Source organism: Momordica charantia (genome assembly GCF_013281855.1).
Source record: "Momordica charantia cultivar OHB3-1 chromosome 2 unlocalized genomic scaffold, Mcharantia_2.0 BLBB01000002.1, whole genome shotgun sequence".
In the NCBI taxonomy this organism is placed as follows: Eukaryota; Viridiplantae; Streptophyta; class Magnoliopsida; order Cucurbitales; family Cucurbitaceae; genus Momordica; species Momordica charantia.
The window spans coordinates 15,249,118-15,261,326 of NW_028275160.1; the positions used below are offsets into that span (position 1 = coordinate 15,249,118).

General features: G+C 42.6%; 1 protein-coding gene across 3 annotated transcripts; it reads right to left on the bottom strand.

The window, feature by feature from the left end:
- Positions 1–2,253: 2,253 nt before the first annotated feature.
- LOC148212887 (uncharacterized) lies at positions 2,254–11,730 on the bottom strand. 3 transcript variants are annotated; one of them, XM_088120508.1, is made up of 5 exons: positions 11,163–11,730; positions 11,038–11,082; positions 9,860–9,951; positions 8,083–9,231; positions 2,254–2,565 (listed from the first exon to the last, which is right to left on the bottom strand). In XM_088120508.1, exons 4-5 carry the CDS (start codon positions 9,226–9,228, stop codon positions 2,503–2,505), a joined length of 1,209 nt encoding a protein of 402 aa, XP_087976634.1. In that variant the 5' UTR covers positions 9,229–9,231; positions 9,860–9,951; positions 11,038–11,082; positions 11,163–11,730; the 3' UTR covers positions 2,254–2,502. The 3 variants fall into 3 exon arrangements, with proteins under 3 accessions (XP_087976634.1, XP_087976633.1, XP_087976632.1); XM_088120507.1 differs by lacking the exon at positions 11,038–11,082; XM_088120506.1 differs by lacking the exon at positions 11,038–11,082 and having other exon boundaries at positions 8,083–9,597.
- Positions 11,731–12,209: the final 479 nt, after the last annotated feature.

The window sequence follows — 12,209 nt, forward strand, 5'->3', positions numbered from 1 at the left end:
AAACTAGGTTTTTACAATCCCTCGTGAAATGCCTTAGTTATTATTATTATTTATATCTTAATAACACGAGTAATAAGTTAAAGGTAGCACCCACTGCTACTGTTTAACTCCCTTGAATGAGTTATTTTAAATGATTTCTTAAAGTTGATCGTTTAAGTAACCTAATAGCTTGACCCTAATACTGAAAATGTTAGGTTTAAGTAGGTTTGATGGAGTTAATACGGGATTGTAGCTTATACACAAGCACATAAAATAAGACCCATACATATGACCTCTTACTAATAAAATAAGAAGTTGGTCGCATTGGTCGCGTACTCTTTAGGTTTGTAACTACCTATAGACAAATGAGCAAGTTATTTAACCCAAGTTCTCAAGCAGCTAAAATCAATTTGTGGCAGAACAAGAACTTAGTTGTTATTAGATGTGTAAATAGCATCGACAACTATTCTTAGAACTAATTTTGTTTTTTTAATTAACATCAACATTAAGTCAGGAAGTATAAAGGTTGTTTTTATTCAGTAGCGTATTATATTCAAACCCAAAACACCACCCCAACATATATGTTTTTTCACAAAAAAACAAAAAATTGATGTGATTGAAAGCTTTGCACAACGTATTTTAAAGTCCATATAGATTCGAACTTGGAATACTCTTTTTCATCTTGCACACAACCTGTTATCTATCAAGGTTGAGACACAATAACTATCCTAAAAATCAGTAGTACTAATAATGATAAAATAAAGTCCGTTAAGTAAACAATTTAATAATGTGAGATTCAACTAACTCAATAGGCATATCTAAAAAATATATTGAACTGTTAAAACAAACAATCATAATAAATAATATTTTAAATTTCACACAATAAAGATGAACACTATAAGTAATCCTCACTACCAAATAAACTCCTCTAGGAACAAAATTTATTAGCAAATTATAACTTAAGCTGCAATAATAACTAAAAAAATTCAATATATTCATCAAAGAAATAAGCAATAATATATTCAATATAATAATATATCAATAAAAGAATCTTAGTACTAATTTTGAAATAGACAGAGTGACTAAAAGTATATATTTTTCCTTTGAAGTATAAAAAAAAGCTACAGAGTTGCCTTTCTAATAATTTCCCTTTTTAACTAAGCGATGATTCAAAATTTTCGATTTTTATCCGACCTACAAATTATTTAAGGAGATTTTTAGAACTCATGCTTTTGGTCCGTGTAGGTTAGTACAATTCATTTTTTTGAATCCAATTGTGTCTAGTTTCATTTTGCATAACATTCAATTTAGGCAAATAGCTAGTATATGATTTATGTCCAAATTTGCCACAAGAAAAACACGAGATATTATATATGAGTTTTTCTTCTGCAATAAATTTTTTAATATAAGAATTATTTATTTGAGCATAAAAAATTATACCACATATTTCTTTTTTTGCATAATAATTGGGTGCAGTTTTCAATTTATAGCACTTTGGTCTAAATAATATGACATTTTAACTCCACAGGAATGACATATAGACTCAAATCTAGCATTATGGGCAAATTTGAACTTAGTATGAAAATGAATAGGCACACAAATATATATACTTCATCCTTTATGTATATCACATATTGGCCCAACATCAGACAAAACATCACTATACATAATAGACAAAGCATTAAAAAAAAATGTTTAGGAACCAGATGAAGTTAACAATCTCAACAACATAGTAGAGTTTTCTTTTGTCATTTAGTAGTTTGCTGATGTCAATTATTTTATCTACTTTTGTGTTTCTATAGTAATTTTTTTTTGCATACTCTTTAGCAACTTAAGATCATTAAAATGATTTTTTCTTAGTTTTAAGAGCTTCAGTTCATTCGTATCAAAAGCATGATGTTCAACAAATTTTATTTTACCAAAACAAAGTTTTCTTGATCACGTGAATATTCGATGTCATCAGGCTTCATAACATTATTGACACTTAGTTTTAAAGATGCATTATCATCAATCAAGTATTTATTTTCAACAATTAAAACATTTAACTCATTTTCCTATTTTAAAGATGATGAATTAATTTTGTTATTTTTCTTCATTCATTATCAAGCTCATTAGATAACTCGTTATTATCATGAACTAGTTTTGTAACGCCCCAAAACGTTCCACACGCTTCTAGGTCACGTTAACTATCCACCTGTCTAACCTTAACTCCAAACACGAGATAGCAACTCCCTGTGAAATAATTATATAAAATAAAACATGAACTCCCATCAATTTACCAATGGATCAACCCTATAGAATATCAGTCAAACATCATTCGCGAACAACCCCATGAGACAATTTCATTATTCCAACTAGGCAAACTCAATGAATGGAAGAAAACTAAAATAAACACCTATCCCGAAATTAAGTAGACAACGAGTGAGAACCTCCCAATTATTCAAATAAGAACAAGTAGTTTGTTGACCAAGCCATAAAGTTTTAACCATCTAAACCTAAGCTAAACAAGAGTAACTATGCAGCCTATGGTCCTCGCTCGTCATGTCTCCTCCGCTTCATCACCATGGTCGTCAACGAATCCTCCGCCTGAAACAATAATTGTAGAGGGGGGGTGAGTATATAAAATATACTCCGTAAGTAGCCCTCACCAACAACAAACAAACATCATGCTCAAACAAAAATCATGAAACATTCATAGTCATGCTCTTCATCACATTATGCAATCAAACATAGACACGCTCTATAAGATCCGGCGATAACCACAACCACGAACAATTTAGCTGCGAACCTCGAGGCTCCCTAACATCTCAAGCACCTCTACGCTTATCACAGCTATCCTAGCTTTCCAAAGCTAACTCTTTCAAGTAGAGTCGGCCCCTGACCATTTTTACCCAGAGCCCCGACACTGCTGCATCGACCCTCGACCATTTTTACCCAAGGCCCCGATGACTTCATCATCTATCGGACCTTGACCATTTTTACCCAAGGCCCCAACAGTTTTCCTTCCAAAAGACTCCTCGCATCGACCCTCGACCATTTTTACCCGAGGCCTCGACACTCATCTTTATCCAATGTTGGTGTGTCGACCCTCGACCGTTTTTACCCGAGGCCTCGATACTCAATCAGTGACGTATCAGCCCCCGACCATTTATACCCGAGGCCCTGACACTCACCCATTCACTTTCCCCAAGAACCCAACGTTCCTTATCATAACCAACTCCACAACAACCCCTAGCCTGCGAATAGGGTTCAAAAATATGCTTCTATTACACCCACATCTCATAAGAAAATAATATGACTCAGACCAGCACGCTCGCATCATAAAAAAAACGTTTATAAATGCTCAACCAGCACGCTCACATCATAAAGAAACATTTATATAAACTATACTAGCACGCCCACATCATAAGAAAGCATAATCGCAATAATTCCATTTTAACGAGCATCCTTTGTAAACACACATCATCCCACAACAATTCTCAGCAGTTTAACAAGGCAAAATTTCACCATTATCACCGACAAATATTCAACACTACACCAAGTATACAGATTAACACAACCGAGAGTTACCTAACACAATAGCGTATCAAAAACAATATTAAACATCACAAAACAACACATTAGAAACCAACTAACACACATTAATGCACGCACACACCCTTTGTCTAATTACACACAACCGCACCCCTAAGTTTTGCGTCGATCTCACACCTAGGCACTAAAACAGAAAAAAAAACAACAAGTTACATATACGATTCAGCCTTCGAAATCAATTCTAAGAGGGTTCAAATGACTCATTACTGCAAAATCGACTTCGTATAGGTGTGGGTAACTTAGATCTAGCTCGCCAAGGTGTGGGTAGCCTAAATCGGGCTTCGAACGGATGTGGGTAATAGCCAAACGCCACAAACACTGCAGTTTGGGTTTTATCACCGATCTGAGGAATGCCGCCGGCGTGGGGGTTATGGGAAAATGGGGGCTGGGCAGCTTACTAAAACCTCTCGAGTTAAGGCCGGATGAGTGCCAAAAGTAGTCGGAAAGGGAAGGGATCTGAGCTCGATTGCAGATCTGGTCCTGTTCTTACCGCCGCAGGACTTCGCCGTTGGCGAAGTAATGTCGCGCCGCCGCACGAGGAAGAAAGGTTGCGCCGCCGTTCGTGGGTCTCCGCCGGAGTCGTTGCGCGCCGCCGCACGACGAAGTAACGTCGTTCGCTGTCGAAGTTGGCCTGCCTTCAAATCCACCGGAAAACGTCGCGCTGGCACTGGGTGTTGCAGTCGTCGCCGCCGATCCGAGGAGCCGCCGCTGTGCTGGTCGCCGGCGTGAAGGTTAACGAAAAAATGGTGGGGGGGGGGGGGCTGAGCGGCTGGAGCAACACGAGAAAGAGGGAGAGGGAGAAAGTGAACTTAGGGTTTTTTTTTATTAATTTTCTTTTCCTTTGTTTTAAAACCAAACCAACCCACTAAAAGCCCAACATAAACAAGTCCAAAAGAAGAAAACCCGTCCCAACCTAAGATAAAACCAATCACGCGAAACACGATATACATGAATTTAATTAAAGTTTAATTTAAAATTAAATGAAAATCTTCTAATTCGAGACTAACTAACCTGAGGGACTCGGGGCGTTACAGACTCCCCTCCTTAAAAAACTTTCGTCCCCGAAAGTTGACTGTTCAAAAAATTCAGGGTATCTCGCCTTGATATTGTCCTCCCGTTCCCAAGTAGCTTCTTCCACTTGGTGGTTTCTCCATAAAACCTTAACCAAGTGAATCGTTCGGTTCCTTAACAACTTGGTTTCTTTCGCCAAAATTTTGACAGGTACCTTTTCATAGCACAAAGACTCATCTAGTTGTAATGGTTCAGGATCCAAAACGTGTGAAGGGTCATGAATGTACTTCCTCAGCATGGACACGTGAAACACATTGTGAACCGCAGCCAACGATGGTGGCAAAGCCAACCTATACGCGACTGGGCCAATACGTTCCAAAATCTCAAAAGGCCCAATGAACCTTGCACTGAGCTTTCCCTTCTTTCCAAAACGTAAAAGTCCCTTCACGGGTGCCACACGAAGAAACACTCGCTCACCAACCACGAACTCGAGTTCCTTACGCCTGATGTCTGCATAACTCTTCTGACGGCTCTGAGCAATTTGCATCCTTCCCCTGATCTTTTGAATGGCACTGTTAGTCGCCTGCACCAAATCCGGTCCCAAGAGGACTCCTTCTCCGACTTCGTCCCAATTAACCGGAGACCGACACTTCTTCACATAAAGTGCCTCGTATGGAGTCATTCCAATCATGGCCTGAAAACTGTTATTATAAGCGAACTCTATTAGGTAGAGATACTTGTCCTAACTACCACCAAAGTCTAACATGCAAGCTCTGAGCATGTCCTCTAAGACCTGGTTCAAACTCTCCGTTTGACGATCAGTCTGGGGATGAAATGCTGTGCTAAAATCCAACTTAGTGCCAAGGGACTTGTGTAAACTTCGCCAAAAAGTCGAGGTGAAACGCGGGTCGCAATCGGACACTATGGATACAGGTATACCATGGAGCCTGACAATTTCCTGTAAATATAGTTCCGCCCACTTTTCTACTGTATACGTGGCCTTGCCGGGAATAAAGTGAGCAGACTTGGTCAAACGATCTACAAGTACCCATATCACAGTAAATCCCTTAACCGTCCTTGGTAGTCCTGTAATGAAGTCCATAGCCACATCGTCCCACTTCCAAACTGGTATGCTCAAAGGTTGCAGCAATCCAGCAGGTCTTTGTCTTGAAGCCTTTACATGCTGGCATGTCAAACACTTGCTAACAAACTGAGCTATTTCTCTCTTCATGTTACGCCACCAATAATGTCTCTTGAGGTCTTGATACATCTTGGTGCTTCCTGGATGAACCGAGAATGGAGCATTGTGTGCCTCTCCCAGTAAGTCCTTCCTCAAAGGAAAATCTTTTGGCACACACAACCTTCCGCGAAAGAGCAAGGCTGCCTCACCCGAAAGAGTGAAATCTCTATGGCCCACCATACTAAAGCCTTTGGCCAAACTAGGATCTTCCTTTTGGGCAACAATGATCCTCTGTCTCAGGCTAGGTTCCACTGAGAGTCGGGCCAACAATGCTGAGACATCATCCACTGTCAGCTCCACCTCCGAGCGTTCCAACTCGCTATGTATTGGACTGCAGGCCGCTACAAAAGATGCCACACTTGCCGCCTTTCTACTAAGAGCATCGGCCACAACGTTCGCTTTACCTGGATGGTAACTAATCTCACAATCATAGTCCTTCACCAACTCTAGCCACCGTCTCTGTCTTAAGTTAAGCTCCTTCTGAGTGAAAAGGTACTTCAAACTCTGATGATCAGTGAAGACCTGAATTCTCTCTCCGTATAGGTAGTGCCTCCATAACTTTAAGGCGAAAACTACTGCTGCTAGCTCTAAGTCATGAGTGGGGTAGTTAAGCTCATGCACCTTCAGCTGTCGAGAAGCATAAGCTATAACCTTCCCATGTTGCATCAGAACACATCCCAAGCCCTTTCGCGAGGCGTCACTGTAAACCACCAAACCTCTCATTCCATCGGGGACAGTTAACACCGGTGCAGGCACCAAATGCTTATTTAGTTCTTGAAAAGTCTCCTCACACTCGCTGCTCCAAGTGAAGGTAGCATTCTTACGAGTCAACTGCGTCAACGGTGCCACTAAACGAGAGAAATTCTGGATGACCTTCCTGTAGTAACCAGCCAAGCCGAGGAAACTACGAATCTCTGTAACTGAACTAGGTCTTGGCCAATTGCTAACAGCCTCTACCTTGGCGGGCTCTACTGCAATGCCATCCCTGGTGACTATGTGACCTAGGAAAGCCACTTTGTCCAGCCAAAACTCACACTTTGAAAACATTGCATACAACTTATTTTCTCGTAGTGTAGTCAAAACCTGCCTGAGATGCTCCTCGTGACACTCCTCTGTCTTGGAGTAAATCAGGATGTTATCGATAAACACAATAACAAATGAATCCAAAAAATCCCTAAAAACCCGATTCATTAGATCCATAAAGGCTGCCGGAGCATTTGTAAGTCCAAAAGACATCACGATAAACTCATAGTGCCCATACCTCGTTCTGAAAGCTGTCTTTGGAATGTCGGCCTCCTTTAACCTTAACTGGTGGTACCCCGAACGCAAGTCTATCTTCGAGAACACTTTCACTCCCTGAAGCTGATCAAAAAGGTCATCAATGCATGGTAGGGGATATTTATTCTTAACCGTTACTTTGTTTAGTTCCCGGCAGTCTATACAAAGTCGCATAGAACCGTTTTTCTTTTCAACAAATAGCACGGGCGCACCCTGAGGGGACACGCTCGGGCAGATGAAACCCTTGTCGAGTAATTCTTCTAACTGTAACTTTAGCTCTTTCAACTCTGCCGGAGCCATTCGATATGGTGCTTTCGAGATGGGGGTCGTCCCTAGCAGCAACTCTATAATAAAGTCCACTTCACGAAACGGAGGCAAACCGGAAAGATCCTCAGGGAACACGTCAGTGAACTCGTTAACCACACGAACCGCGTCAATGCTTGGCACAACCTTCCTTGCATCAACCACGCTAGCCAAATAGGCCCAAGCACCACGCTGGAGAAGATAGCTGGCCTTCAATGCCGACACCACCCTTGGGACCCCGGCCTTAACTCCTTTAAAGGTAAAGTTTTGTCCGGAGGGCAAGCGAAAACTAACTTCCTTCTTCGAGCAATTAATATTAGCTCGGTTAGCAGCTAACCAATCCATGCCTAGTATCACATCGAAATCCTGCATATCCAGTTGAATTAACTTTACTTCTAAGGTCTGACCATCGAAAGAGAGCTGCCCTCCTTTCACGACTTGGCTAGTAACCAACACAGATCCTGACGGTGTGGATACCGACAACAAAAAGCCTAACGATTCTAGCTCTAGGTCCGCGTGTCGAACAAAGGTAGTAGCAACGAAAGAATGACTAGATCCAGAGTCAAATAATGCGTAAGCAGGTATACTAAGCACTAAAATAGTCCCTGCAAAAGTAACACGCATGCAATAAAGTACAAGCATATACACACAACTCAAGACTCACAGAGAGAAGGTACCTGTGACCACCGCCTTGACATGCTCAACATCCCCCGGGTGAGAGCAAAGACGCGTGCCCTCCGGGTTTCACCTTGAGCTGCAGTTGTCGCAGGGGTCTTCTGGCCTAACGCTTGGGAATTCGAGCCGGTCATCGGACACTCCCTTGCGAAATGTCCTTCCTTCTGGCACCTGAAACATATTCTTTTTCCCAACCAACATGGCCCAGCATGGTTCTTCTTACAAGAGGGGCACACCGGAGGAGCAGTCTGTCTTTGCACATGGTGCTGGTATCCTCTTGAGGATTGACTCGAGGAGAACGACGCAAATTTCCTCTTGACCCCCGAGCTGGAGCCTATTACCTGCTGAGACTGAGGCTCCTCGAGACATTTGTCCATAACCAACGCACACCTGACTGCCGCTGCGTATGTAGTTGGTTCCTTGAGAACAAGTAGCCCCTTGATCTCCCTACACAAACCGTCAATGAACTTGTCAATCTTTAATTGCTCAGTAGGAATATATTGCATTCCAAAACGGGACAGCTCAGTGAAATTCCTTTCGTATTGGGCCACGGTCAGGCTCCCTTGAGTGAGACGGAGAAACACTGCCTGTTTTTCATTCCTGACAGTCACGGGGAAATAGTACTCATAAAGTAGGTCCTTAAATCTTACCCACGTGACGGGTACGTTGGCGTGATCCTCCGCTGCCGCCACCGACTCCCACCAATTTACTGCTTCTCCCCGAAGCATAAAAACTGCTCCCCGGACCTTGAAATCGTCGGTGCATCCCAAATACACATAAAGGGCTTCCAACTCCCTGACCCATTCCTCGGCCGCAGTAGGCCTCTCACTCACCCCGTTGAAAATGGGTGGCCCAAAGCGTTTGAAATCCCTGATAAACTGAACCTCATCTTGCAGAATTTGTGCCCGGCGAGGCTGCAGCACTTGAGCTCCACCGGCTCCATTCGCATTATTTAGTAGTACCTGCAATGCCTCAGCTAGCAACGCCACCTGGGGAATCACCTGGGGAATTCCCTGAGGAGCTGCCTGAGGGACCGGGGGTGCTACCCCTCCAGGAACTACCGGAGGAACATTTGGGTCCGCTGCGCCCTCACCCCTAGGATTCGGATCCTCGTAGTTGTGAGCTCTCGTGTTCCGTCGGAAAGCCATTGTCTAAAAGAACAGAGCACCAAGGTCATTATCGCACTAACCGGGTCACAACACAAGCGCAAAGTTCAAGTAAGTCTATATAATAAACCAAGGAAGCACGCTAACTTATCTAATATCAGACAACAATGATATCTCAACCATAAGCAATGTAAGGCATTCATGATCGAACAAACAAAACTAGGAAACGTACCTGGTGATGACGACGAGACTGACAAGGACCATACACTATCGACCTAGATTCTAGGACAGTCTACAGGAACAACTCCGCTCTGATACCAATTGTAACGCCTCAGAACGTTCCACACGCTTCTAGGTCACGTTAACTACCCACCTGTCTAACCTTAACTCCAAACACGAGATAGCAACTCCCTGTGAAATAATTATATAAAATAAAACTTCAACTCCCATCAATTTACCAACGGATCAACCCTATAGAATATCAGTCAAACATCATACGCGGACAACCCCATGAGGCAATTTCATTATTCCATCTAGGCAAACTTAATGAATGGAAGAAAACTAAAATAAACACCTATCCCGAAATTAAGTAGACAACGAGTGGGAACCTCCTAATTATTCAAATAAGAACAAGTAGTTTATTGACCAAGCCATAAAGTTTTAACCATCTAACCCTAAGCTAAACAAGAGTAACTACGCAGCCTATGGTCCTCGCTCGTTATGTCTCCTCCGCTTCATCACCATGGTCGTCAACGAATCCTCCGCCTGAAACAATAATTGTAGAGGGGGGGTGAGTACATAAAATATACTCCGTAAGTAGCCCTCACCAACAACACACAAACATCATGCTCAAAAAAAAATCATGAAACATTCATAGTCACGCTCTTCATCACATTATGCAATCAAACATAGACACGCTCTATAAGATCCGGCGATAACCACAACCACGAACAATTTAGCTGCGAACCTCGAGCTTCCCTAACATCTCACGCACCTCTACGCTTATCACAGCTATCCTAGCTTTCCAAAGCTAACTCTTTCGAGTAGAGTCGGCCCTTGACCATTTTTACCCAGAGCCCCGACACTGCTGCATCGACCCTCGACCATTTTTACCCAAGGCCCCGATGACTTCATCATTTATCGGTCCTTGACCAGTTTTACCCAAGGCCCCAACAGTTTTCCTTCCAAAAGACTCCTCGCATAGACCCTCGACCATTTTTACCCAAGGCCTCGACACTCATCTTTATCCAACGTTGGTGTGTCGACCCTCGATCATTTTTACCCGAGGCCTCGATACTCAATCAGTGACGTATCAGTCCCCGACCATTTATACCCGAGGCTCTGACAGTCACCCATTCACTTTCCCCAAGAACCCAACGTTCCTTATCATAACCAACTCCACAACAACCCCTAGCCTGCGAACAGGGTCCGAAAATATGCTTCTATTACACCCACATCTCATAAGAAAATAATATGACTCAGACCAACATGCTCGCATCATAAAAAAAACGTTTATAAATGCTCAACCAGCACGCTCACATCATAAAGAAACATTTATATAAACAATACTAGCACGCCCACATCATAAGAAAGCATAATCGCAATAATTCCATTTTAACGAGCATCCTTTGTAAACACACATAATCCCACAACAATTCTCAGCAGTTTAACAAGGCAAAATTCCACCATTATCACAGACGAATATTCAACACTACACCAAGTATACAGATTAACACAACCGAGAGTTACCTAACACAATAGCGTATCAAAAACAATATTAAACATCACAAAACAGCACATTAGAAACCAACTAACACACATTAACGCACGCACACGCTCTTGTCTACTTACACACAACCGCACCCCTAAGTTTTGCGTCGATCTCACACCTAGGCACTAAAATAGAAAAAGAAACAAGTTACATATACGATTCAGCCTTCGAAATCAATTCTAAGAGGGTTCAAATGACTCATTACCGCAAAATCAACTTCGTATAGGTGTGGGTAACTTAGATCTAGCTCGCCAAGGTGTGGGTAGCCTAAATCGGGCTTCGAACGGACGTGGGTAATAGCCAAACGCCACAAACACTACAGTTTGCGTTTTATCACCGATCTGAGGAATGTCGCCGCTGTTCTGGTCGCCGGCGTGGGGGTTATCGGAAAATGGGGGCTGGGCGGCTTACTGAAACCTCTCGGGTTAAGGCCAGATGAGTGCCAAAAGTAGTCGGAAAGGGAAGGGATCTGAGCTCGATTGCAGATCTGGTCCTGTTCTCACCGCCGCAGGACTTCGCCGTTGGCAAAGTAACGTCGCGCCACCGCACGAGGCAGAAAGGTTGCGCCGCCGTTCATGGGTCTCCGCCGGAGTCGTTGCGCGCCGCCGCACGACGAAGTAACGTCGTTCGCTGCCGAAGTCGGCCCGCCGTGAAATCCACCGGAAAACGCCGCGCTGCAACTGGGTGTTGCAGTCGTCGCAGCCGATCCGAGGAGTCGCTGCTGTGCTGGTCGCCGGCGTGAAGGTTAACGAAAAAATGGGGGGGGGGGCTGAGCGGCTGGAGCAACACGAGAAAGAGGGAGAGGGAGAAAGTGAACTTAGGGTTTTTTTTTTTATTAATTTTCTTTTCCTTTGTTTTAAAACCAAATCAACCCACTAAAAGCCCAACATAAACAAGTCCAAAAGAAGAAAACGCGTCCGAACCTAAGATAAAACCAATCACGCGAAACACGATATACATAAATTTAATTAAAGTTTAATTTAAAATTAAATGAAAATCTCCTAATTCGAGACTAACTAACCTGAGGGACTCGGGGCGTTACAAGTTTAATGTTTTCTTTTGAAAGAGTCATGTATTTAGAGCTTAATTTTTCGAATTCATATTTAATTTCATTATAGAAGTCCATAAGCTTATCGTGAAAAAGGATTTTCATTACTTATGTCTTCATCAACACTTTCGTCATATGTAAGAGCAATTAAAGACCAATGAGGTTCGACAAACCTTTCTTTCTTCATCCTCAAGAATTTTCTTG